This window comes from Physcomitrium patens, chromosome 6 (genome assembly GCF_059467195.1).
Source record: "Physcomitrium patens ecotype Gransden chromosome 6, ASM5946719v1, whole genome shotgun sequence".
Lineage (NCBI taxonomy): Eukaryota > Viridiplantae > Streptophyta > Bryopsida > Funariales > Funariaceae > Physcomitrium > Physcomitrium patens.
The window spans coordinates 19,366,330-19,394,215 of record NC_143415.1 but is presented as its reverse complement, the minus strand read 5'-3'; the positions used below and the strand labels follow the sequence as shown (position 1 = coordinate 19,394,215).

Sequence of the window (27,886 nt, the reverse complement as noted above, 5' to 3'; positions counted from 1 at the left end):
AATATCGATTAACCATTACTAATCTCTATCATACCATCATTAAGTATAATGATAATTCTTTCCAGTATTTCACTTATCTTCCGAAGCAAGCGCCATTTATTAAACAACAATCGATGATATATCATTAAACACTAACAATCAGCCAAATTATATTCGTAGAATGTACCTTACAGAACCCAGTTTTTTTTACCACATGTGAGCAGGAAACCTGAGAAAGTTTACTCTCACTCCTCAATACACGTGAACCATATAGCCCACATTCATGTGCAGACAACAAACATACACACACACACACACAAGTAAAATTATCTATCCATTTATTTATGTATCTATATCTATATATATGTATTTAGACTTGTACAGTAAAATAGCGCAATCCACATACGAAACTAACCCCATGTGAGAAGGGATCTGAACTCATTGATAGATAGACCTTCAGTTTCGCCGCAGCATTGCGGAGCTCATACTTGGTGGGTACTTTGCTGGTAGACGCTTTGCTTTCCAGAGCTTCAATCACGGATTCAATCGCACTTTGCACAAGCTTTACTGCATCTCTAGAGAGTGTCGAAAGAGAAGATGTGGCCGCGTGACCGCTTGCTCGCGGGCTAAAACTGGTGGGGGTACGAGGAGGAGTGTTTATGGGATCGTATGAGTCTCAGATTTAGCTCACAGGGGTTGGGGGGGTACAAGAGGAGTACCAGGAGAGACGCCATTGAAGGCGACGACAGCAAAGGATGGCAGCTCCATGCCGGCCTGTCACTTCTCCACAATGAGCTCCATCAAGCAGCTGCCAAAGCTCAGGACGCTCCTCCATGCGAATAGGCTCCGTGGCGCTGCATCCGCCTGCAGTCTCATTTAAGAGCGCCGCCGGAAGCTTGCCGCGAGATGTGGCACCACCAGCAGCGCGGCCTGTGATGGCCTGGGACGATGGAGCCCGTGAAGATCCTCCCTCCGTCACGGATCCACAACTTGCCGAATTTGTGCTGAAGGGACTGCTCCTTAACTCACGACATGAGTTTAAACAGGGGGCGGTGGGGTGGGATTTTCTTCACTGTTTTTGTGAGCTCGAGGGAGGCATCACTTGGACGAAAACCCCATCTGGAAGCCAAACTCGCGAGGCAAAGGTTTTCGTATCCAGCCCCGGCGAAAGAGTGTACGAGGTTCTAGGAGGAATTGGGTAGTGCATGGTTTATGTCGGAGTGTGATATGGATGCGGAAGCCAGATTAGGGGAGTGTGATGAATTCGTCGGTGTTGAGGAAAACTAGAGCAGCTTTCACTATGTTCTGCTGAAACCAGATTGGTGTGGGGATTTGAGGAGAATTGATTGCAATGGCCTTATTGACATGGCTGCTGCTGCTGCTGCTGCTTCTGCCCCTACTTTTCCATGTCGACACCGCAAATGCCACCTCCCGCGTCATACTTGGTGAATTTGTTTTCTCCATTATAACTCTCAAGAAGAGCCCCTGGGCACATCGATGGTCATTGCTACTGTGATAAGTGGATTGTTAAGTTATTCTGTGGAAAAGCGATTGTTCCGGGTTTAAAAGCTGAGAAGGGTAACGCATTGTGGAATTGGATTCTAGCTTACTCTCTAGAAATATAATAGATCATTCATTTTTTATTTATTTATTTATTTTTGTGTAGGAACTGAAGCAGTCTTGGATTCCGAATCACGTCTACCTGCGACAGACTACACAGATATTGATCAATCGTTGTTCATATCAAAGTCCAATTCCAAGGTACCACAATTTTCAGCCGAGACTGCCACACCCATCTCGTATTCAAGTCAACGATGTTGTTTTCCCAACACGAGAACACGAAGTCACGTATTGTTCTACGGTGTGTGGGATTCACCAAATTTAAGCAGTAGATGTAACCGAACAACCAATTATATTTTCAGCAATTTGAACCCGTGTTTTTCACCAACTATTGATTATTCTCTGGCTAACACTTAACCTTCTCTCAGCGCATACTCTGGTTTCACAGTGTGTGTGTGTATCTATCTATCTATCTGTACAGTTGTTAGAAAGATGACACTAAGATTATGCCACCAGAGCAGTTTTAACCATATGCAAAAGTTTGCATTTTGTTTTGGTTGCAGATAGAGACTGAGGGGATTTCACCTGTGAAGGCTCCCAAGCCCAGCAATGAGAAACGGCTATTAATTGGCTCTTCAGCCCCGGAGTGCGGCCACACATGTGGGGCATGCTCGCCTTGCAAAATCCAAATTGTGAGCTATGAATGCGAGGAAGATTTTGGATCGCACGCGGAAGCTTGTCCGTTGGGCTACTTGTGCCTCTGTCATGGCAAATCCTTTCCCATCCCTTGACGGTCCACACGCAGCTCTATGACTGTTTTCTAAACGGGCAGGCGTCGGAGGATCTAATTGAAGAATGTATCTGCTCCCTCATTTTGTAAATATTCACAGAAGGTCATGTGATGATATCCTTTGATTGCAGGGATTAGCTGAATAGATCACATTTGAAAGGCTCGGGATAATTTACAACCTTCGCATCCACAAGCTGAAACAATTGTAATGGACATGACTGAACTTTCCATTCGACTTTGCATGAACTAGGTATCTAGTTTGAGAGATCATGACTTGGCAATTGAAAGAGCCGGTGAGAGTTATTCTGTTTAATAATAACGAGTTTCACAGGTTTCTACCCCGAATATGTAGTCCACGCCATATTGTAATGGAACTGCAGAGTGAGAATATGAGTGTTATGAAAGAACATTGTTCAAATATTATACACGGAGTCTAACAAAAGACCCCCATTGCTCAACACAACAGTATTCAACTCTCTTCAAGTTGTAATCAACATCAGTGGAAGCCCTCCTCCAGGGTTGCTGTCCCAAAAGCTACTTATTTCTCGCTCCTAGCTTCGATTTGAACCCTATACTATTGAAGATAGTACTCAAATTTTAACCTTCACCTTGTCAAGTAAACCTTAATCTCAAGTGATGTCTCTAAAACAGTTCGTAATACAAAATACATTGGACCAACTTCAAATTCTTGGAAGTCCTTCATCAACCCAATAAGCTGCTGGTCCCACAAGGAGACTACTCTCCCTCAATCTACCTGAAGAACATGGTCTGAGGAAATCTGAGAAACATAAAGCTTCCGTCAAAAGCCCAGATATCCCTCTTACTATACACAGCGCGCAAATGGAAGGAGCAACCAAATATAAAACCTTCGCCCAACCCGATGAGAGAATTTCTATGCATTTGACCTTAGGTCACTGATTTCGCTCTGAGGAGTGCCTGGTAGGCTCTGCTGCCCCCCGTTAACCATTGGCTGGTTAAGGGAATTATGTGACTGTGAATGAACCTGACCCGCAGGTTGTGGAGTAAGCTGTTTAGAAAGTGTTGGAAATGACGTTTGTTGCGACAGCTGATTGAAGATAGGTGACGCAGCATGGTCGCCGCTCAGAGCAGACGATGGAATTTGGCTCATTGTTGACTGCCCTTGAAGTTGAGAAAGTGCTTGCGCGTGGTTGAGTTGGAGATGTACCTGATTCCCAGGAAAAGACTGAGAATTACCACCAGCACCCCCCGAGTGAGCACGTTGCGCAGAAACCGGACCTTGTGACTGAGTAAGTCCCTGAGAAACCGTTTGAGCCTGCAACTGCCCAGGCAACCCATTGCTGTGATTAGAATTCCCGGAGTGAGCCTGCGAACTTCCAGACAAGTGCAAAGGTCCCGGTGGCTGCATCTGGTTGTTATATGGTTGTCCTGCTTGCACTAAGCCCAAGTTTCGAGCGTCCATTTGACCGCGTAGCTGTGACTGGTAAAGGTTTGAAAACTGGGCCATTTTTGACGTATTCGGATCTCTGTGAACTTGAGCCACAGTACCAGGTTGTATCTGACCGAGGAGGTGACCTTGTAATTGAGAAACTCCTTGCTGTCCATTTGCCGTCATAACCTGTCCACCTGGATGTCTTGAAACTTGTCCTTGCTGTTGTTGCAAGTAAGGTATCGACTGACGAGGGGTACCTTGAGTGAAACGGTTTATTAAAACCGTAAGTGACGGTTGATTGGGAAGATTCGTAAGCAAGCCTTGTTGCTGCAATTTTCGAGCACTTGGAAAATCTATTAAACTCTCTGTTGCATACCAATGACGAGTTAGTAACCACTGTTTATGAGGCACCACAATTTCAATGGCAACCTTAAACTTACTGCCTACAAAAAAACATGCTACTTGAGAACAAAAAAAAACAGTTGGCAAAAGAATCATACGAATAGGTCCACGGTGAGTCTTCTTCTCAAATGAAATTAAGTCTTTCATGCTGTTCACAACTTCAGATATCTGCAACGGGAAGTCAAGTTACTTATTCATGCACAGGCACATTCGCGAAGTAATGTCTAGCAATCTCCCATATCAATAAATTTTTCATACTAAATCATACAAAGAATGTGCTAGTACATTCACTGGTGTAGATGTTTATGACATAAAAAAAAAAATTTAAACATTGGAACTGTTGACAGCACCTGCAAACATCGCACATATCGTTTTGAGAAGCCAAGGTCATTGACCATGGGTGCGTCTAGCTTTACAGCGAGCTGCCTTGCTGTAGTCATAAACCTGCACCCACATCATAGGGTATCAATTACAGTTCTCTTTGCATTTAGTTATTTCATAGAATATAAGGAACAAGACAGGTAAACTAACACCATTCATTATCTGGCTTGCTCAATATAGCAAAAGACACGAGGTATGCTTGAACAAAGAAAATTACTGAAACCTACATATCCTCGTGTGATTATATTTTACATTGATATTGACCATAGTTAGGAAGGGCGAAAGGAATAATAAATCAATCAAAAGGTATTTTATCTATTTTCAAAAGAAATAAAACAGAAGGTACGCACGCGTTGCAGTGTTTACTCAAATTCTCCACACTTTTGTTGAATCCCTCCTGTTCAGCCTCCATGACTAGGTTGTCTAGCTGTTGAGCCTATTCACAGAGTCTTAAGTATTAAGAACATATAAATCCCAACACATTACCAAGAAACCACAAATGGCTGGTGAGCAGTTTGTTTCCACAAGGCTGTACAATGCAACCGAATTAAAAAGTTCACAGGACGCTCTACCTGGTCTTGCAGGTTTTTGATTGGCACTACTTCATCATGGCTTTTTGTACAGAACTCCCAAGCTTGAATCTGATGACAGTACAAGAATATTATAAAGTCAGAACATTACCCTTTTCTAGCACTGGTAGTAAACATTCAATGAGAGAGAGAGAGAGAGAGAGAGAGAGAGAGAGAGAGAGAGAGAGAGAGAGAGAGAGAGATAAAAACACCTTATACGAAGGACTAATAGTCACTCGGAGCGTTCCATATCTGATCACCTGCGAAGCAATCGCGAAAACTGGTTAAGTATTACAATTCCTATTACGCATATACAATTTTACAACTGAACTAAACGACAAGAAAACCCGCGTTAAGAATCGTAATGATGGTAAAACTTTAATATTAAACCATCATAGTTATTAAGAAATACAAATATGAAAATGAAAACATACGCAGAACGTGAGGGGTTTCTTTGCCACCACCCTCCCAACACCCAAAGAAATGTATTGCAGTTGCCTTCAGTGCATGTCCAGAATCAAGGATATAAATTGTGAGCATTTAAATAGCATTTCAAGAGAGACGCTACATACCCTCAATTCAGCAAATATTGATTCGTGCACTGCCCCGGAGTACTCCAGGATCATTTTCCCAGAGGGCAAAACATACCTGATCACCAAGATAAATTCGTCCATCAGTAATTAAAAAAAGAAAAAAAAAGAAAAAAAAAAAAAGGTGATGCTTGAAATAAGTATCGGAGTACACCCAATCAATCACATTACTAGACATTACTTTCGAGAACAGTGGGCTAATCCAGAAGACGAGCTGAGGTCAAGTTCCTTTCATGGATAAAAGCAATTTTACAAAAGTCAAGTATCTGATCAATAAGCACTGCGAGTAGGCGAGGTTCCAAATTATCAGGTTAAATTATTATCACCCTGTTATCATATAGTTTTGGTTCCAAAGCTGGTTATGTTTGCTGTTTAGTGAGGCTTTAATCAGAGTGATGAACATGATCGAATTCAAACAGATAGACAGATAGAAATGAACATACTCTTCAGCCCGATCCAGGAATAGGAGCTCGTCTTGCAGACCACTGTCATACTTGATCTTAAATAGCCGAGGCAGAACATCCGTGCAGGATTCTGTTCACATCAAGAGCTCAATAGTTCAGATCCTCATAGATACCAACCTTACGTGTTCCACTGCATTTCAATTATCTCTATCATGGACTAAATATAAAACTTGGTAAAACAGATGAAGTAAATATTGAAAGAACATACCAAAACCTCGTCCTGGTTGCACACCACACAGGTTACAGAACCAAAACTCCTGCACAACATCCACAAATATGGTTAGTCAAACCTATACCAGCTCAACCAACAGTAATGAATGCAACCGAACTATGATATCAATTGCCATAAGACGATAGACGCTATAGAAACACGCATAAAATCCATGTGGTAGGTAATCTTCCACTCAATGATCTGGGTGATAATTTATTACCATAGGGAAGAGACCCTGAGCATGCCGACCAACAGGAGAAGTATTGTAACTGCTTAAGCACCAGCGCTTTAAAGCTCCAGGTTCAAAAAATGTGTGTACAAGTCTCTGCCAAAAAGCGATATTGTTATCCTGCATAGCAACGTATAAAGTGTCAGATGGGTGACAGTAGAGTAAGACATTGCATCACACATCGCAGTCCAAAGACAACAGACGTAGTACAGATAAAATAAACATATAAAGAAAGGAACACCGTCTTTTTCTGCGCATCAAGATGACAAGCAAAAGAGAGCGCGATCGGAATCCAACCAACATTGAAGTGAACTATTCTTTAACTAACCAAAGTTGAACACTTACTGCAGGACGTTTCCTTTGCTCTTGAATGTATAGCATGATTCTATGATTACATTCTGCAACAACTGCTGGTAGCATACGACTTCTGTAACCATTTTCCATGCTTCCGCCTTTCAACATTGAACCTTGAACAAGATGCCGGTTGTTAAGCTTAAGACCCTGTAAAAACTGATTTTGCATTCCAGGCTGCAAACGAGCGATCATTTGTTGTGCAGCTCCGGTTGATGGTAAGCCATTTGCCACCTAAGACAAAGATACAATGGACTGTGATCAACAGGATGACCCTTTCAATATTTGAGAGTATAGGAGACCTGAAAGCTAGAGAGAACCATGACGCTGGAGAGCGAAACTGGACATTGGGGATGATTTATCATCACAAATTAAATAAATAGACAAATAAATAAAAGCATGTGCTAGGCTTCCACACAAAGATGAGTAAGCAAAAAGCAAGGATACTCAAGGAAAAGCAGCTGATAAGCACCATGTGCAATCTTTCGCCCCCACTTGGTGCCAAAAAATCATCCTAATCATGGACTGTATAACAACATGCTGCTCACCTGGAATGCCTGTGCTTGACCTGACTGAAACTGTTGTTGCTGCAACAAGAGCTGATGCTGAGAACTAACTCCTTGTTGTGCTTGTCGGGCTTGAAGTATAGCTGCTTGATTAGCTGCCGCTTGATGCAGAGCCGCTTGCTGGTTAGCTGCTTGCGCCTGTGCATGTGCCTGTGACATTGCTTGGGCCTGTGCCTGTGCCTGAGCTTGGGCTTGAGCTTGTGCCTGAGCTTGCGCCTGTGCTTGTGCTTGTGCGTGAGCCTGAACCTGAGCCTGAGCTTGAGCTTGGGCCTGAGCCTGAACATGGGCTTGAACTTGCTGCGCACATGAAATATCTTTCTGAGCTCAGTCACAACTAGTGTATGGTCAAAACCATACACATCCATGTAATTTTTTAAAATAAGAGCAAAAAAAGAAAATAAACAGCTTTGAAAGTGTAACAAGACACTCGGAGAGTAAGGGAATTTGACACAACAAAGCTAAGCGCAAATGCACTCTAACGTTGATATTCTAAAAAATTCTTAAATAAGCAATACAACCACTTGATCGTTTCTGTATAACCAACACAACTAGTGCCTGTGAGTTTCGGCAGGACATCATCGAATACATCGGAAGGATGCAAACCTGAGCTTGGTAAGATGAAAGTTGATTTGATGATGCCATTTGCATGAGGGACTGTTGAGAAGGCGAGACCTGAAAATGTGCTAAATGGTTCGCATGGCTCTGTCCTGCAAAATTGGTCTGCTGTGGTACTCCACCCAAGGACTGAAGATTACCTTGAAAATTCCCTCCTTGCATCATGTTCAAGTTTCGAAGAGATTGCTGGCCTTGGAAACTATTCTGTTGCGTGAGCAGTTGAGCTCCTTGAAAATTTGCGAGTGCACGACTCTGACCTTGTTGCCCACGCTCTTGACTAGATTGTGATACATTACCTTGTCCTGGGCCAAAACATTGTACAATACCATTGTTAGCACCAAAAGGTAACCTGTTCGAGAACAATCTACCACTTAATCGATGGCACATTAGCGAGAGAGTGTACCACTGCTGTAGGCCGACTGTGGACTGCTCATCTCTCCAGCCTGATAGTTCCCTGACTGCGTCATTCCCACGAGTTGGTGGGTGACACTACGGTTAACTTTAGTATCTCCTTCAAGCCCAGACTGCTGGCTGCTTGTTGGGCCCCCATCAAAACCTGATAACTGATTAGAGGATGTCGGCCCATGAAAACTGCCTTCTTGATAAGCCAAATCTTGAGAGGACCTAATAAGTGTTGCTTGGGCTAATGAGTCCTGCGGATACTCTGCTTTCACTCCCTCCATGCCATACTCCGTCTTCACGCGTTTCATATCAGGATATTCTGACTTCACGGCAGTGATATCCAATGGGTGCTGAGGACTACGTATTGGCACCTGAGGTGATCTAGGGGTGATGCCTTGACCTACCTCACTAGAATATGATTGCAACGGATCTCGGCTGCCCCCCTGAGAGCCTCCAGAATGTTGACTTGTACTCATCACCGCCTGGTACTGATTGCCACTCATTGCCTGCAGGACATGTGAATTGGCAGCTACTCTTCCGTCGTAAGCAACCTGTTGCTTGGGCTGGTGTGCTGCCTGTCCAGAAGGGCCTTGACCTTGTGAACTTTGCAAGACTTGTGCCTGCTGGGTACTTGGTGTCCCAGGTCCCACGATAGTTGTGCCCGACCACTCATCGGCTGGAATTAGGCCACCATTCATCATTGCTCTTGGTGGCAAAGATTGCGACTGTGACGGGGGGATGAGGGTGGCCGAACCCACATTACGGCCAAACGAGTTCTGAGAATTTGAATCAAAAAGAGAGGATGAAAACTCGGAAGTTATGTTTGAAGAGAAAGAAGAGTTTAAATTTCTCAAATCGATGGATGCTGATGGACTAGGGTGAGAGAGCGGAGAAAGGAGATTCTCGCTATTGTTGTTCACCTGAGTACCGTACTGCTGTAAAGGATGCGGAGAATGAGATACACCTACATGTTGCCCACGCAAGTCCATAGCCGATGGCCCATTGTACCTGGCCATTCTTTCCAATCAAGGTCCAATATTTATGGCATTACTCCTACTTCCTGAAATCTCAGCTTCGGGGCTTGATCTCAGCCATAAAACGATTCAAGAAGATTTTCTGCTCTAGTCTTTCCATTACACGAGGAAACGTACAATTTCCGCAAATATGAGCGCCAATCAGGGAAGTCAACTCACGCTCTACAACCACACCTGCCTGAAATAACTTAAACTACACTATCTCGTGGCCTCATCAACCAAACTCGGTTCGAACATTCAGTCCCACCACCTAATCTCTGTCTTGTGAAATTTCTTTGACAAACATACAGGGTTGAAGGCATGCATCTCAACGCCGAGAATCTCTGAAAGTAGTCTTCCTGTTGTCTCCACAAATTGTCCATCTCCTCATCTCTATTCCTGTAAACTTTTTGCGAACCGAACTAGCCCACCAACCCCTCCATTCCAACTCGCGAGTGTAAAGACCTTGATGCTCATACAGCTCAAAACGAAGCATCCATCATTATCGCAAATTGTTGGCAACAACTTGCCTGAATAACCCAGAGTCACCTCTGCAACTGTCGGAGCTAGAGTGTACACAATAAGGAGATGCTGCACGATTCCAAAATTTCTTATACATATATATACATAAATATTTATGTATATATATACATGTATATACGCATTAAAAGTGCCTTAATTCGTCCCCAGAAAACGCCTCAAAGATACTGAAATCACGTATGTATAGAGGACACCATTGTACGTCTCAAGGTTTCCACATAAGGGTGTTCACTTGTCTGCCACAAATCTGCAACACCACCATTTAACAAGCATAAGGTCAGTCCAAGAAATGAACGACACCCAACTCTCGACAAGAAGGATGCCAAATTCGTTCTGAGCACACTTAAGTTTCCACCTCCTCGGAAACGTTCATTGTGCCTGCACTATGTGCTTTCGCTAGTTCTAGGATAAAGTCACGAAACACGGCGCCAGAAAAACTTTCTATTCAAACACACGTGGTTGCACGAAAAGGACGCAATCTAGCACCAACATTGTCAAGCTAAACCGATTCAAAACAGTTTGGAATCGATCTTTTACAAAACGACATGGAAACAGTTTGAGTGGGATTGACAGTAAGGCAGCGGCACATCTGCAGTATTACCCACTAACTCTAATACAAAGAGCGGGCTAACGCACGGGGGAGCATAGAAGCGGCCTGGTTGGCTACGGGACACAGTGATGAGCCCTCCACTGATTCAATCAGTCCCTCGCAAACAAGAAGGAATTAATCCTAACTAGCACCTTGGGTAAGCTACAGTAGGCCCTTCCCTCTCGTTCTTGGAAAAACGACATTATCTGCAGGTGCGCAAACATCATCGTTCTTTGGGCAAATACATCACTCAATCGTAACTCGAAGGACACGTACTATTTGGCTGCAAACTTGATAACTCCAATATCCACCCTTGCGATTCTTCTGTCACATAAGAAAGTTCACTATACCCTTGACTAATCATACAAACTTTTGATACGCACACTAAAATAAAATAAAAATGTGAGCAGGCATGCTTCTCCTGCTTCGAGGAGCCTTCACAGCAAACCCAATATGACAGCTTGAAATCGTTGCTGGCCAACCGCTGTGTATATGCCTGAGACCAACAGTAACCCCAATCCCGCTCCAGACCAATCAATCTCTCTACTAGAACCCCTGTTCAAAGCTCTCGCCACACTTGCCCAACCTCATCCCGTAGTAACTGATGACAACAAATAGCTCGATAACTCAGACTTCAACAGCCAGGTCTGACCTGAGACACACCCGGCATACGGACCTTGCGTCGAAGATGGACGTGTACTCGCGCGTACTCCTCTCAACCTCGCCGTTTGTGTCTAGTTTCAACTTCTCCTTGCATTATATTACCCTTAACTCGCTAACCCTCACCAAACTCAATCCAGATACTAATCCTTTTCGCTCACGAAGCTTTATTGCCTCTCTTCGCAAGCTAACGTCTACAAACCTAAACAAAGTCCAGCGCTAACAGTTCCTGCACCTATGCACCCATTCCGAATCAGTCCCCATAATACATCTTCGCACGGGTGCCCGAGTAAAGCTGTCAACAAGATCACGACACACTCGAGCACGCAAGGGATTGTAGGTCATCACACCTGAGCTTCAATGAACTCCGAGGATCCTTCGAGCACTGACACACACCTAAAACGATGCAAATCTAGCCGCCAACGGAGCCTCAATGATCCAGTAAAAGAGGCAGATGAACAACACCGTTAATCATGATCGACACGAATCGCAGAAAGGTTCCAAGAGTAGCCTAAGACCGTCACTCTACCAGAAGGAAGACGTAACATTTTACCCCACAAAAACAGAATCATAAAAAATAAAAATAAGAAAATGTAAAATAAATTGAAACTAGACCCAATAAAGGTCCTTGCATTCAAACCACACCAACTTAAGTATCAGGCTGGGAAACTACTGTCCCCCTAGGAACGAACTGCGAGTGAAATTAGGGTTGGAGGTTTGACACCAACTTGGAACATAACACTTGCAGCTGCTGCAAAAGCTCGTCACGCCAACTCAAATCCCGGATTTCCTCAACCCACGAGAGTTGAGAATTGCTTTAAGATGGAAGAAGAAGAGCCGGGTTCAGAAATAGCGGCCGCGTGCCGCCGTAGCACACCGAATGTCAATGGATTTCCGCCTAACCGCAAAACGCTACTACTCGGAGGCTGGCAAAAAAGAAAAGCATCTCAAACCTGGCTGGCCCAATGACACATGAATTGCGAGCGATTGATTCTGTGGCACCGCGATGCGACAGCAATGACGGGATGCGATAGATTGTCACATGTATTGATGATAACTGCGTTGTGTGTGTACAGCGAGCGAGTTAGCGAGCAAGCAGGGGACCGAGGGCTTGGCCGTGGGACCAGGGCACCCATCGCCATAGCCGTGTTCTTAAAGCTTCCTTCCTTCCATTCCTTTCTTTTTACTTTCTTTTCATTTCCTTTCCTTCCTTCCTTTCTTTTGCCTTCCCCCTTTTCCGTGCCCGTCCCGACCCGACCCGGCCCGGCTCGACCCAGCCCAGCCCGCGACGTTCCTCACCCCGCTGTTTCCGCGGGCAGTCCTGGCCCGCGCCAACGTCCCTTCCACTGGTCGCCCGGAATTCTCTCAGGCGGCTGCGAGGCTGACCAGGCTGAGCGCCCGCCATTTCGTGGGGTGCCGCCTGTGACTTTGTCATTCGACCATCTTCAGCGTCATCTCAGTGGGTGCACATCGGCGGCGTGAGATGACGGATGGATGGATGGACGGATGGGTGGATGGATGAGTTCTTTTCCATTGTCTAAATCCATTTGTCCTCGTGGGATGGATATGTGTAAAGATGGATGTGTCTCATCTGCCACCCGTTCTGGGTTCGTTCCCCAGCGTTCGAGAGCGAGGTGGCGCCCGTTTCTCTATTCCTGGCTGGATTCCGATCCAGAATGGGCGCCTGGTCCCAATCATTGCTGCACACATGTGATGGATGACCTCAGCCTCCTCGTATGTAAATTAGGGTTTGATCGCCCCCACTGCGAAGACTGCAGAGATACCCAGTAATTACAAAATAATGATAATAAGAATAATTAGAATGATAACAATAACAATAACTTGTGAAAATTATCAATGCATCCTAAGGCAGAGGAAGTAGAATTTATTTTGTAACAATGGTGAAAAACATGTGTGTGTATATATAGAGAGATAGATAGGAAAAAATTATATATATGCATATATTATTTTTTAAAATTTTATTTTCAATGTTTTTTGAAGATTGGAAACGAATTAAGAAAAAAAAAATTATAAAATCCTAGGGTATATTTTAAAAGGAAGGGGATTGTAAATGGTGTAGCTCTACCAAGTGATGGAAATGAAGCAATGAAGTATACATGTATGTTAAAAAAAAACAAAGTAAAAAAGGTAGTTGTGTTTTAAATGGGATTTATACGTTATTCCACATAAAAGCATCAAGTATGGGTTTTTTATTCTTTATTCTTCACTTTAGTTTCTAAGCACCTTGTTTTGAATTGCAAGATTAGTATAATGTGTTAACTATCATTGAGAAGGTTCCTAAGCATACCAAAAAAATCAAATTTTTTAATATGTGTTTTTTCAGTGCAAACATGTTGTAATAATTAAGTTTGATTGTTTTTTAAACCATTTAACATTAATAAGTTTCATTTTTTTTAATCTGGAAATCAATTTTATAAAAAATAAAAGAAACAAAAACAAAAAGGACATCTTCACTTATACTAATATATATATATATATATATATATATATTATTTATTGCTTATGAACTACTTATAATTTTTATAAAAGAATTAAAGTAAGTAAAGTAATCTCTATGTATGTATACATGCATATGTGTATACATATGTGTTTATTAAAAAAAATATAGTTTTTTTTATTTTTTTTATTTTTTTTTTTTTTTTATGAATAGATAAATTTTTACTTTAAATTTTCTAAATAAATATCGAGTTTAATATCAAGAATAAAAATAAATAAACAAGTTTTATAACAAAGCTTCTCTTACTACCTTAAGCAGCAAATCACTAAAAGTTTAGACAACACACTTCTAGCTTTGCTCAAACTAGAATTAGATGTAAGAAAGAGATTGTCTTTATATTTTATAAAATATTTTATTGATTTTATCTATCTTTTGGTTGGAGAATTATTTTTCAATTTGTTGTAATTGTGCAAGTTAATTTATTGTCTTCTTTCACAATAATATGTTTCTAATATTTCATAATATTTTATGCATAGAAGTATCTACTCATACTTTAAAGTCAAATTTGTGATAGTTTAACATGATATATAAACATATTCTTAAAACATTATTAGAATATTTTGCTTTCTTTCATTATTCCATCTTTTACATAAATCTCATAAACAAACTTATGTAAGTTCAGAACATGAAATTAAAGTTAAGAAAGAATTTTCATTATATATTATTTAGTGAGAAATATTATATCATATAATAAAAGATCTATAAATATATATATATATATATATATATATAACATATTATATTTTTTAGAGATAAATTTGTTCTATTTTAATAACACCATCTAACTATTGTAGAAATTATACAACTAGATTTTGTAACATTTTAAATCTTAAATTTTTTACTTCATTTGATGTATATATATTTATATTTATATTTATATTATTAATTTATATAAGCTTAGAAATTAGAAAGTATCATGATGAATTTTTCTTTTTATAAGTACTTATATATATATATATATATATATATAATTCAATAGTCTCATATTTATAAATCATCATAATCATCATAATATTCATCATCATATTCATATATATATATATATATATATATATATAAATAAATAAATAATAGATGTTAGTGCTATTTTTTTGAATTAATTTCTTAAGAAATAATTATGATGATTATGATTTATTTTTTTACGTTATTATCAATCTAATTATCTTATCTTTTATGTTTATACCTTTATTTGCTTATAAATTATACTTTAAAAATAAATATGAAGATGTAAATTTTTGGAAATATATATATTTGAATGTACTTTATTTGAATTGTGTTGATATTAGGATTTCTTGATATCTTGTTTGTAATAAAAAAAAAGTAATCTTTATATATATATATATATATATATATATATACATATATATATTTTTTGGTTTGCTAAATACTACTATATCAAATTAAAATCTATTATTGAGTTTTGATTTGAAGAACTATTTTTGTGTCTGAAATTGATTACTATTTTTATCGCTATTATAATGAAATAAATTGAACTAATAGAATAATAGTGGTTATTATTAATATTTTTTTAGTTTATATAATATTATAATTATATAAAATTTTATTTTTTCAGTTTTTTTTTCTAATAGTATTAGATGTACTTCTATGCAATAAACATTTTATAATTTAAACTACAAATTTTGTTATAGATTGAATATGTTTTTGTTTAATGTTAATAGACCAATGCTAAGAACTTTTATAAAAAAATTCTAAATGCAATTATTGATACATTAATCAAATTAGGTTAGAATAAATAAATGAAATATCAATTAATCTTTCAAAGAAAAAAATATGTGTTGTAAAAAATATATAATATGTAGATTATTGATGAAACATACAAATCATTTATTGTTATTTAAGTAAAAAGATATTACATCTATAATAAATCAATATTTTTTTTATGAGAACCAATAAATAGTCAATAATTTAGAATTACCAACATTGTTATATGTGTATGTATATATATTTATATTTATATTTATATTTATAAAAACTTGTTATTTTTAAGGCATATCTGTCATAAATTAGAAGATTTAAAAATAGCGCAATATTAATCAATACATTTATTTGATAAATTTTCATATCAATTATTTAAGTTTTTAAACTTATATATATAAGAAATGCATTCAAAAAAATTAAAAATAAATAAAATTTTAACTGGTTTTTAACCCTAATAAAATTCTCAATATTTGTGGAATCATAACCTTAAATTTGACATTACTCATGTGGTGGTAACTAAATAAATATTGTATTTTGACAAATGGTCGTTGACTTTAAATTGTAGGTAATTATTTAGATAATGATACAAATGCACATGTCAAATTTTGATAATGAACACACTGTTTTTACCTTAAACACCAATATACTACCTTAAACCTTTCACCTAAAGTACCTGAAATTGTAAAAATTATTACATAAATGAATTTTTTATAAAATTTACAGTGATAAAAAAAAAAACAGTATATATATGGTTTTTAAAAACCTTCAATATATATATATATATATATATACATACATATTTTTTTTTTGACGTCCAATCATACTTACTATGAAGTTAAATAAGTTCAATCAGGAAATAAAATAAAATAAAATCTAGTGATGTAAATTGACCCACAAAAAACCACGCAAAAAAATACAAAACGAACAAACATACTTTCTCGGGATCTTACTTCACATGTTTTATGTTTCAGGAACATGTGAAGCGAGTGAAGCAAGTGCGCACTCTGTGTCTGTAGACTATAGAAAGAGTACAAGTTGAATCGACAAAGTGACCTAGATAGAGACAATGAAGAACATTGTATCACATTCGGAAAAATTATCTTCAAATTAAAAAAGTGGGCAGCATCTGACACTGGATTTACCTTACTTTTAACGGAAGTCACTGCCATTATTTTGATTGATATAACTCGTTCATTTCACGAAAACATTCTCAGTCAAAGGCCTGACGAATAACAAGCCAAAAGACAGGATCGCAGTTTGCAACCCAGATAAATCCTATCAATTGCTTGCCTTGAGAGTTAAAAAGTGTCTACATTGACGAATAAGTTCTATGCAAGTCTACGATTTAAAATCAAGTGTTTATACATTGGCATAACCACCGGATGTGAAATTGTTCAGAGACAAAATTTCATAAAAAAATTGTTCTGTTAAAAGAAGATTCACGATTTAATCCAACCTTGAATGGCCGGACCTCTGAAGGCCTCAATCATTTATGTGGTGACAGTGAAGAACGTCCTCCGCTGAGGTTGCTTCCTGCACGTCTCCCCCCGATCTAACTATACCTGGGGCAGCTCCTTGTGCCTTTGTCAAGGGCCCAGGAAGGATGGGGCAAATTTTGGGAATTTGACCGTGTCCTCCTCCACGACCACCCGCATGAGGAGACTGTCCAATCACAACAGATCCTGTTCCTGGTGGATTGACAGAACCATGTCCAGCACCAGGTATTAGCGCGACAGGGTGTCCATTCTGAATACCACCTGCCTGTTCTGTGGAGGTCTTTTTCGAAACGGAGTTCCCCGCAGAAGGCTGTGAGAGAGAATTCCCACCATAACCCTGTCCGAATGGCTGAGCTTGAGGTCTTGGAGGTGGAGACTTGGGGCGTAAAGCTTCAATTTCTGGAGTAGTTCCAACTAGATGAGGAGCGTCAATCACAGGATTGCCACGGGCACCTTGCCAAACTTTTTCCTCTAAATCAGTGAAATTTTTAGCATATGTCTGCAAGGGCAAGCATAAAGAACTGTCAGCCTCTCTTGGTTTAAAAATACACACAAGATAAGCAGATGTGATGCGGTTCCACGAGTTATACCTGAGGATTGTAATTAGATGAAGTGAGGCCCTTCCCTACGGTGACCCATCCAGATCGGATGTTATGGTCTTCTCCAAATAATTCGATGCGCCGTATCCCTTGTGCGAAGTGTTCGATGATATGATATAGCTCCTCGGGCTTCTGTGTAGACCCTAGACATGGAAGACAATTGACAAGGAGTCAATAGTGGCAATAGCTAATCGTGGCTCTCAGGTCTATCCCCTTTCTTCTTGAACCATACTTCTTTGTTTCAAGATCCTATTAAACCTTCGAAGCATGTTTAGACATGCTGATCTCACGTTTTTCCCATAGTAGATTAGACCACACAATTCTTATAGCAAAGACCACCCTCTAGTGCTAGTGGAATTCAAGCACAAAAATCTGTGATGAGAACAAAAAGTATAGTTGGACCCAGATCCACTGTGCCTCCAGTGCTTTTTGGTGCATAAGTAGTAAATAGTCGGAAGTTGCGCAGAAAAGTACCATATTCTGGGTCTTCCGAAATTATGATGTCCGTGTCCACATTCGCATGTATAATATGACCATCGGTGCTGCGCCTCACTGTCCCTTTTATCCCCATCAAGCAATGCTCCTGCACAACAGGTATAATCTTGTCTCAATATGTATCCAACCTCATATAAATTAAAATTGTGTCTAAGCCGCGACACGTACGGAGGATAACTTACCATGTTAAGCAGTGGACTGGACAGTCTTGAGATAGAAGAACTAGCAAAAGCACAAAGAAATGACTATCAATTAGCAATTGGATGCTTAGAAAACAAAACCCACACGAATTCAATTTCCATACTTTAGAGTGTTGAAATAGAGTGTTGGAGTCGTGACGCAGGGCTGGAGTAGGATTTTCCCGGTTAGTTTTTACCCAGCATATGTCCTCACATCTCCGGAACCCCCACTAACAATTCATCACAAACAAGACAATGTTAGCCACAATATAATAGTGAAAAGTATAATTATGTGAAGGGGGAGGAAAAAATTTGCAGGAGAAAGAAACGATAAGATCTTAAGAACACAGGAATCAACGGTGTCATCGGCATCTTTCTTCTCGGTTTGCTTTCCAAAAAACCTGGAAATAAGAACAGCATCTGCCCTAAACTTATTTGCGGAGAAATTATGAATAAGAGGAACGTAACAAGAATATAACCTTCTTAAGACACAAACGCCCTTGCTCGAGACCTTCAGCATCCCCAACCCATAAGAAAATGAATGCAGGTGTATCCGCAATAGCCTGTCGTAACCAGGCGAACCACAAAATAAATAACAGATTAAAATCACTACCTACCAGTCGTCCCGAAGACATCCATGGCCCTTAAATCTGCAAGTTTCTATAATACAATGTGGACATCTCCTTACCTATCAAGAGTGATTCTTATTCTCGATAACTGTTCAGCATATTGTGGTCTAATGTACCGTTTCTAGGAATTATCTCGTCTACAAACCTCGCAACACAAAAAACCGTTGAACACTGAACTTCAATTGATGGTGAGAAGTTTACGCCTGCGGCAGCTGCAAAAACTGAAAATTCATGACTTCACCTCAATACGAAGATTTTGAATCTCTTCAGCTGACCACCATTCCATTGAATGTCCAATGCCTGGAGCTCGACGAACATACTCCTCCCAAGGAGGATCCACAAGTATCAAATCAAACTTGATCCCAAATACGTCGGGGGACAAATCTGTTGTTCGAAGATCATACTGCATGTACATTGGGGGTGTTGCTCTCTTTGCGATGAGTTGATCCTTCCTAGTTATCAGCTCTTTCAGCTTTGGGAACTCTTCGAATCGATCGGCAAGTTCCACATCTCGAATGAAGTTCTGAGGTTGCAAACCTGTATCAACAAAATGCTGAGAGTAATCGTTTTGTTCTCCTCTGGAAGGACCTCTTCCTGGTAGCCCACTTGCCCTTCCAACTAATCCCCTTCCACCCCCAGGTGGACCTCTGTCACTAATTTGGCCTCGTCCTCCTCCACCACTTTGTCCACTGAAAGGTGGTGCGCTTCCACCAAATGAAACAATAGACATAACTCCATGACTTCCTCTCCCTGGCCCAGGCGGATTGAAAAACATCTTAGATCCTGGGCCTGGAACTATACCTGGCCCAAATCTTGGACCCAGGCCACCAGGACCAGGACCTATCACTGGAGCATGGCCTGGTGGGCACCCCATCATTCCCACATCGATACTTCCAGGACCGATCCCCCAAAACATGGGCCCTCCAAATGGAAGCAAAGGAATTTGGCTCAGGTTGGGACCAGGAGTTGGACCCGGCCCTGATCCTGGTCCCATTTTCATACCAGGCATTAATCCTTGAGGACCCATTGGACCGTAGCGAGGGCTAATTCCTGGACCCATGAGAAGAGGATTGACGCTCGGCCGCTGCAATTCCCGGCAATGACCTCTCGCACCTTTTGGTCCACCTCTAGGACCTCGCATCTTACCACATTGTAGTTGCTGCTGATGTTGCATCCCTCTGAGCATGGGACCAGAATGATTGTTATTGAAAAGAAGTCTTCCTTCGTGGCCCAACATGCCTCCCCGACCTCTATTGTTCGGTAAGACTTTTGAACCCCGGCCTCTACCGGGATGGGGATTGCAGCTCATCCCTCCGTCGCCTGCAGCTCCTCTCCCGGGACCATAATCTGGATCATGGCCTACTGGATAATCATTGTCCATAAACCGATCGTCGCCTCTCAGAAAGATACCTTCTCTTGGTGGTATTCTATCGTCTTTCGTCGGGCCATCCCAATCAATCATCCCCACACCGCCAAAGTAATCACCTGCAGTTGACAATCATACTTGGAAACATGACGATCAGAACATTCTAAACAATGAAGTTCGTAATTTATAACTTCGTAATGTTTCAAGAATGTGTTATTTTCTTTTAAGTGTTTGAAATAAACATTCAGACAAACTGAAGTCAACGAAGTAAAAGGCTTTTACAGAAAGAGACTAGTTTTTGTTTATGCTTGCCCATCTTAACAAATTTATACATTTAATGTTAAGACTTTTATATGGTCTGATATGATGCCCTCTTCTTAAAAAAGATCTTGGATCTCCACCTGATGGCATGTAAGGACCTCCATGGGAGCAGAATCCACGTCCAGGCTCTGCATAATTGAGAGGCAATTGGCGGCCTGGCCCAGTGCTATCACTCATCGAAGCAAATCCCTGCGTATTTCTCAATCTCTCCACTAGGTCCCGGTCCATCCGGTTCCGTTCGCTGCTCTCTCGTTCCGACATCCGCCCATCCGGCTTCTCTCTATCAGCAATATCATGTCTCTTTTTCGACTCGCAAATATCTTGCTCCACTTGGAAATTTGAATCTCTGCCCCTTACAGCATCCCTATTACCTTTCCTGTGATTCTGATGCCGTTCATAGGATCGGCCTGCATTATCCACCTTATCTATTTCTTTTCTTCTTTCCCAGCTCCGATCATAAGTCCCTTCTCTACTTCTATACCTGTCATGCTCTCTCTCGCTGCTGTCGTAATCCCTATTATGAGTCCCGCGTTTTTTGCAGCTCTTCGCTCTGTCATACTCTTCTCTACCATCTGACCAGTCCCGCTCTACGTCCTCCCAATCTGATCGCTCTACTCTTCGATCATGAGGACTACGAGAATTTGCGATAGCTTTGCTACTTCTATGATCTCTCCGATCATCAGGACTTCGAGATGATATCGCACACGTCCCGCCTTTGTAAAGCTCTCTTCTATCATCGGGGCTCTGAGGGGACGTCACAGGTCTTCCATGCTTTCCTTTCAACCTGCACCGGTCATCGGGCAAATCTGAACCACTATCCTTTTCAGTTGCATGGACCTTATCTACGAGATCCTCAACTTTACTTCTACTCAACTTTGCCTCTTCAATTGAATCCCTCGAAAGTGATTTCTTCCCTTTCTCTTCATCCCACCTTGGTCTCCTACTGCCATCTTCGTCTACCTTCTCTCTAGCCACAGCACTATCCCGCATGAAGCCATGCGTAGACTCCTTGGAAGCCAACTTCCCTGTTCTTTCATCTTCCCTTCTGTCCCAACTCACCCTTCTGTGTCTATCATCCAGCTCCTCTCGACCTGTTCCTCGTGATCTATACTTTTCCTTCACACGATATCCTCTATTTTCTCTTCCCTTAACGGTAGACCTTCCCCCACCGTTTAGGTCGCAATACCTGTCGTCATAACGTTCAGAACCTATGTGTTGCTGATCATTCCAATAAAGCTCATCCCTCCTCTTCCGCTCTCTTTCTCTCTCTTTCCCTTTGTCCCTCTCTCTCTGCCATTCCATTCCTCTCCCCTTTTTCTGTTCTCTTTCCCGTTCCCCCTCTCTGTCATCCCCTCCCAAAAATCTGCCCCCTAAATCACAATCTTCTCTTTCCAGTGTATCTCTCCCACGTCGCCGTCCTAAACTAGGTATCTTGTTGCCTGACTCTTCCCTTTCACCTTCAAGATTGTTTCCAACTTTAAGATCTCGCCACTCTGACTTGTCTCTGCTCTGAGTGTGATCAAAATGGCATTTTTCCTTCGACCAGTTTCCACTCCTTTTTTCTCTGTAATGTGTACTTTTCTCCCACTCATCCAATTCCTCCTTTTCCAGTCTCTCTTTCTCCCTGCGATTCCGTTCAGGTTTCTTTAGCTCATTATCACCACCTCCTTCTCCTTCTCCTTCTCCTGGTTCCGCTTCTCCACGAGCTACCAGTTTCTTAAAATCCTGAGAATCCTCGTCATGGGCTACCTGCGAACTACACTTTACTTTCTCGCTAAGTAGAGATTTGCATCCTCCTTCCATTTCTCCACTCTCAATCTCATCCGCATTGTCACTCCCTCGAAGCAAATTCTCGGGGTTCAACCTCCAACGCCCTGCTGTTGAAAATATCCTGCTCAGGTTCGCCCCACTTCCTCTCTATCCTCTCCATTCCAGTTCCTGCCTGTGAACTCGCTTCAATTACCACTTCCAATTTGGGTTCAGGATAATCCCATCGGGAAAGAAGTTTCTCTTTTCGACGGCCATGACCTGGATTTGCTTTCTCATTTGTGATCCCCGAAACATCCTCGTGAGACCCAGGAGAGCTCCTCAATTTTTCTTGATGTTCCAATCTTGCCACAACGATCTCTTCTACAATCTGCACGATTCCACTGGACCAGTCCTTTCGGGTTTCTTGCCTCTTGATTCCTTTCTCGCCCACCTTTGCGCTACCATTGCGCTTACGATCCCATTTATGCACCACTTCTGAACTCAAAAAACCAGGAGCACTTTCTTCGCTGTCGACGACACTGAACAGCTCTTTCACATGTATCTTTGTCCCTACCAAAATGCTCCCTGCTCTTTTCATGTCGACTTGAACTTCGAGAATATTTTTCCATCCCAGAACTTTCAACATATCGCTCCCGTCTCTCTCCTTGCGATTCCCCAATCCGGAGTTCTTTTCTCGTCTTCTTGCGAGTTGATGCGCGCAGCAGCTCTTGTCGTCCTAGAGTCACTCCTGCCGTATTTCTCATCTTCACCGTCGTCACCTTTGTCGGCCGGAGTTTCTCTTCTGCTGCTTCTTTCCTTATCCCGTGATTTTGCCATACGCGGGTCACATTTCCGCAAGTTCTCGTCGTCCAACTCATGGAACCTGTCATGCTTCCGAACTATTCTCTTAGCGAAGTCGGCGCCATGATCAGCTCCTCCACTCATCTTCGCTTCTTGAATAAGAACAACTTCGTTTTCCTTGCTTACCCTCTCCGACGGATTCTGTCTCTTATTGCCCACTGCTCGGGATTCCACGAGTTCCCGATCGTCTCTCTCCGCTCTCTCCGCTCTCTCCTCGTGTCTGTCCCCCCTAAAAGACCGCAACCGATTTTCGCATTCGTCGTAGTACTCGTCCTTGCTCCTCCCTTCTCTAACAACCCGGTCTTGCTCCCTCTCCTATCCCTGTCCCTCTCGTTCTCCCTGTCTTTCACCCATGCATTGTCTCTTTCCCGATCGCCCTTGCTACTCTTCTTTGACTTCTTGAGGTCCTCCTCGTGGCCCTCTCCGTCATCCCAGTCGCAAGATTTCAAATAATGTGAGCTCTCGCTCTTCCGTCTCTTGAACAAGTATTTGTCCCTGCCACTTCCCTCAGGACTTCCCATTTATGCTCCAATATGCGCCAAGACCCTAAGGAGCCACGACGCTCCCAAACTCTCCCAACTTCATGTCCAATTATGAGATGCACCTTTTCCAGCGCAAAACTTAGTGGCAGAGTCCCCCCTGCGTCATTTCAAAGTGTCTTCGTCAATGCGTTGCACCACCCTACCTTGGCTTCTTCCATAAAGACTGTACTCGACACCCTTCACCTACGCGCGCACCTCGCAGGTTATAATACATCGCGACTGAAAAATGCATTATAAGCAAACAAACAAACAAACAAACAAAAACGAGAACACTTCAACACAAAATTTCAAAACAAACTACACGACGACTCTGATCAATCGACTCATCTCCTCAGTGATCGCTGCAGTAGCACCTCAAGCCTATACAAAGTCGTGCATTCTCTTCACGAAACAGAAAAATCCTCGTCACTTACGCTCACAACCAAACTGGTCCGCAATTTGAAAATTCATCAAAACCCTAAATAAAAACACAGTCAAGTGGTGCACTCAATCAACCAGTCAATCAACCTGCAGCAGCATAAGACACCACTCCCATTCTCCTCCTCCTCGCTAATAAACCTTCAACAATGTTCCACCCTCTTAGCAACCCCGAGAAGCAGCAACAAGCTTCTTCTGCGTTCCTGTTAGTGTTTCCTGCGACGCCAATGCCATGAGTATCCCGAAACACGGCATCGTCTATTCTGCAACGAACCGTATTATAAATTTAGAACTCACTAAATTGGCAGGTCAAACGGGGGACCAAATTTAGCGGCGATTGTGCCTCCGGGAGTCGCCGGGCAGGAAACGGTCTGCCCGGGAGAAAGGGGGAAAAAAGGAAGGAAATTGAAAAAGGATGACGAGAAAGCGAAGAGGAAAGAAATGCAAGTGTTTTATTTTTATTTTTATTGTTATAATTTTAATTTTAATTAGGATCCCATTATTTCCATCCTAAGCATGTTTTATGGTTGAATAATCTTGCTGAAGAAATCTATATATATATATATATATATATATGTGTGTGTGTGTGTGTGTCCAATGATATTGATTAGTAAAATGCATCTGGAAAAATATGGAAATTTAGAAAAAAAAAATTGAAAAATATCCAAAAATATCATTATAAATATTTATATAGAAAAAGAAAAGAAAAGCAAGAAAAAAAAAACAAATGGGTTTTAGTAGATTGATCTATATCATGCAATCTTTTTTTTTTTGGAAATAGTTTTTTTAATAAAGATAAATAAAAATAAAATATGATTACTTTTTATTCTTGTGGTTAAATAAAACTATTTTATTTGTGGATTCCAAGATGGTTTTATTCATGTTATTTTTTTCATGTTTTTTCCTTTGTCATAGTTAAATTTTAATTAAACAGAGTATAGATCTTTCTAAAAAAAAAAAATCGTATTAAAGTCTTCAAAGCTCAACTCTCTAAAATTAATAATAAGGCAATATTTTGTTCATTGAAATTGTGTTGAAGAATTCAATTGTGTGTATTCCATAATTTTATTGGTTATCAGTAGGAATTGAGTTTATGGGAAAAACAAGAAAAATAAATGGCATTACCAATATGAAAGTACTTAACGTATAATGTCATTTTTATAATCAACAATATAATTGTAAACTTCCTCACCTAATTAACTTAATTGACCTGAACTTAGAAATTCTTCTACAATTAAATATAAATTTTATCTTTATCATTACAAACAAAATTTGATCTTTTTCTAATACATAGAAAAAAAATTCCAAAGTCCTAATTTATTTTACACTTTAGTTCATGAATATGATGCAATCTTATTTTCCAATAAATGATTATATGTATGCAAATCTTAATATAAAATTAATAATTTGGATTCTTCTTCAATACATTTCAATAATTTTAATTATTTTTAATTATCTGATAATTAATTAAGCTAAAAATATTTTTGAAAAAATAATGTCCTATACTTCTATTTAAAAAAATCGAGTAAAACTTCCGATGAAAACAATTACTATTGGGTCTTTTTGCTAAAAATATGATAACAAAACCTTATAAAAGATAACTATCCTTGGTACTATTAAATTTACCAATAAGACAAACTCCATCCTCTGATATACTTATTCTTTTCAAGGAAAATAATTAGAGTGTTTGTAGTATCTTATTCTTTACTAAGTAAATAGTTTAAAAATAACAAATTAAATATTAGTTGCAAAGAATTTCTCTTGCAAGGAAACTTAAAAAATAAAGTCTTTCTTCTTGACCATTATATTTATATTTTTATAAATTTATAATATTTTTTGTATTTCTAAAAACTAATATTTGTATATACAAAAATCTTATGGTATTTTGTCTTATTTTAATACTAACCACTTACATTGCCCAAAGCTATCGTATGTCATGTTTTGAGGATCCAAAGAGACAAATTGCATCTTGAAATAAAAACAAGAGCACTCTCTTATATATTATAAGAAATTTTAAATAATTTTTTTTTAAAATATAAAAATATATTAAATAATAACAAGGCCATTTCTACACAAAATTACAGCTAAATATTTTTCTAAAATATATATTGTTACCATGCTTTCATATGCAACAATGCTTTCTTCTCTAAGAGAAATGATTTTGAAATATGCTACAAATATATATATATATATATATATATATATATATATATATATATTTTAAATTTGATCTTTCATCTTGTTAAATAGTTATCCAATAAGGATTCTAATAAATTACATATTGAACCAAAAGACAAACTTAAAACTATTTAATATTTTAGCTTCTATCTTAGGATTTAAAACAAAACATTTTTTTTAACATATTTTGGACAAAAAAACATAAGAAATACCAAAATATAAAAAAAGATATATAAGAAGATTCTACTTTTTTTCTCATCTTGTTTAAAAATTTTCAATTTGTTCTTATTTTTTGATTGTACCTATTGTAGACGTGCTTGTATAGACATCTTTTAATAGTAATTATTTAAAAATATTTAAAATATATTTAAATATAGAATTATATAAGACTATTTATTTTTAAATAATTATTATTATTTTAGCTTGTATAATCCTTATGATACTTTTTTGAAATAGTAAAAATAACTACTATTATCTTTGTAATTTTTTTTATTTTTATTTTCTTTTATTTTCTTTTCTTTTTCTTTCTATATTTTTGTTACTTTTTTTGATAATTGCTATCAATCGTGTATAGAAGATTTACCTTAAGATTTCCACAAGGTAGTAAATCATGCAATTTTATACTACAATATAAAATTGGAATTGAGTTTCAAGGTTTGGAATCTTTATTAAAACCATCATGTTAAATTCAATTGGATTTCTTACTTTATTATTAAAATGTGAGACAATCAAAAAATAATTTTTTTGATAAATCACATTTTAAATATTTTTTTAATTATTAAATAAATATTTTAACAATGCAAAAAATATTAGAAAAATTTTGGAAAATTAATCTTTCAACAAAATTACCACGTGTATTGCCAATAGGAGATTGTAAGTAAAAGTAACAAAAACACTTTTCTTGCTATAATTTAAATTATACTCATAGCATCTTCATAATATTGGTGTATATACCAATATTATTCTACTAATTTTTGCAAAATAAGAAGGAAAATATCTTTCTTCTTCTTATGTTTTTCAAATTTGATCCATTATTAAGATATGTAGTTATTATTTGTAAAAATAATTTGTAATTTATTAGTTCAATCAAAGTCAAAATAACCAAAATTGATCATTTTTTTAATATATATAATTAGATATAAATAATATATTATATTTGTTAGTATTGGTAGTATTAAGCAATAGTCAAATACATAAAGTTGGAGGTGGTGAATGTATCAATTTAATGTTGACCATATAACAACATAAATTGATACTTTTAGACTTCTATGTTGTTGGATTGAAATAACTTTATTTTCTATGTTTAGCACATGCAGAGATTCTATAATAGCATCAAAAAAATAAAAATAAAAAAATCGTAGCAAAAATTATGAATAACAAAACAATTTTTTTTTAATTTGAGTTGTAATGTTGTTATTGATTTTATGCATGCATCATTAAAATCAAAACACTTAAATCTTTTAGCAGTTTTTTAAAATATAAAATATATATTATT

The 27,886-nt window shown here is 39.1% G+C and overlaps 3 protein-coding genes across 10 annotated transcripts; 1 reads left to right on the top strand and 2 right to left on the bottom strand.

Moving 5' to 3' along the window:
* Positions 1 to 1,279: 1,279 nt before the first annotated feature.
* On the top strand, positions 1,280 to 2,674 carry LOC112283560 (uncharacterized). Of its 2 annotated transcripts, none has more exons than XM_024522400.3 (3): positions 1,280 to 1,424; positions 1,646 to 1,740; positions 2,103 to 2,674. In XM_024522400.3, exons 1-3 carry the CDS (start codon positions 1,331 to 1,333, stop codon positions 2,328 to 2,330), a joined length of 417 nt encoding a protein of 138 aa, XP_024378168.1. In that variant the 5' UTR covers positions 1,280 to 1,330; the 3' UTR covers positions 2,331 to 2,674. The 2 variants fall into 2 exon arrangements, with proteins under 2 accessions (XP_024378168.1, XP_024378167.1); XM_024522399.3 differs by having other exon boundaries at positions 1,646 to 1,840.
* A 49-nt stretch (positions 2,675 to 2,723) lies between these two features.
* On the bottom strand, positions 2,724 to 12,435 carry LOC112283559 (uncharacterized). 6 transcript variants are annotated; one of them, XM_024522398.3, is made up of 16 exons: positions 12,051 to 12,201; positions 9,441 to 10,320; positions 8,522 to 9,245; positions 8,107 to 8,420; positions 7,486 to 7,800; positions 6,932 to 7,171; positions 6,578 to 6,706; positions 6,355 to 6,403; positions 6,126 to 6,216; positions 5,665 to 5,740; positions 5,305 to 5,352; positions 5,096 to 5,164; positions 4,874 to 4,959; positions 4,493 to 4,586; positions 4,241 to 4,310; positions 2,724 to 4,105 (listed from the first exon to the last, which is right to left on the bottom strand). In XM_024522398.3, exons 2-16 carry the CDS (start codon positions 9,534 to 9,536, stop codon positions 3,222 to 3,224), a joined length of 3,285 nt encoding a protein of 1,094 aa, XP_024378166.1. In that variant the 5' UTR covers positions 9,537 to 10,320; positions 12,051 to 12,201; the 3' UTR covers positions 2,724 to 3,221. The 6 variants fall into 6 exon arrangements, with proteins under 6 accessions (XP_024378166.1, XP_024378164.1, XP_024378162.1 ...); XM_024522396.3 differs by having other exon boundaries at positions 8,522 to 9,296; positions 12,051 to 12,191; XM_024522394.3 differs by having other exon boundaries at positions 8,522 to 10,320; positions 12,051 to 12,435.
* Positions 12,436 to 16,696: 4,261 nt separating this feature from the next.
* LOC112283558 (uncharacterized) lies at positions 16,697 to 24,489 on the bottom strand. 2 transcript variants are annotated; one of them, XM_090251496.1, is made up of 8 exons: positions 24,304 to 24,489; positions 20,725 to 23,979; positions 19,199 to 20,442; positions 18,808 to 18,891; positions 18,454 to 18,558; positions 18,129 to 18,237; positions 17,646 to 17,797; positions 16,697 to 17,554 (listed from the first exon to the last, which is right to left on the bottom strand). In XM_090251496.1, exons 2-8 carry the CDS (start codon positions 22,445 to 22,447, stop codon positions 17,042 to 17,044), a joined length of 3,930 nt encoding a protein of 1,309 aa, XP_090107622.1. In that variant the 5' UTR covers positions 22,448 to 23,979; positions 24,304 to 24,489; the 3' UTR covers positions 16,697 to 17,041. The 2 variants fall into 2 exon arrangements, with proteins under 2 accessions (XP_090107622.1, XP_024378156.1); XM_024522388.3 differs by having other exon boundaries at positions 20,725 to 23,893.
* Positions 24,490 to 27,886: the final 3,397 nt, after the last annotated feature.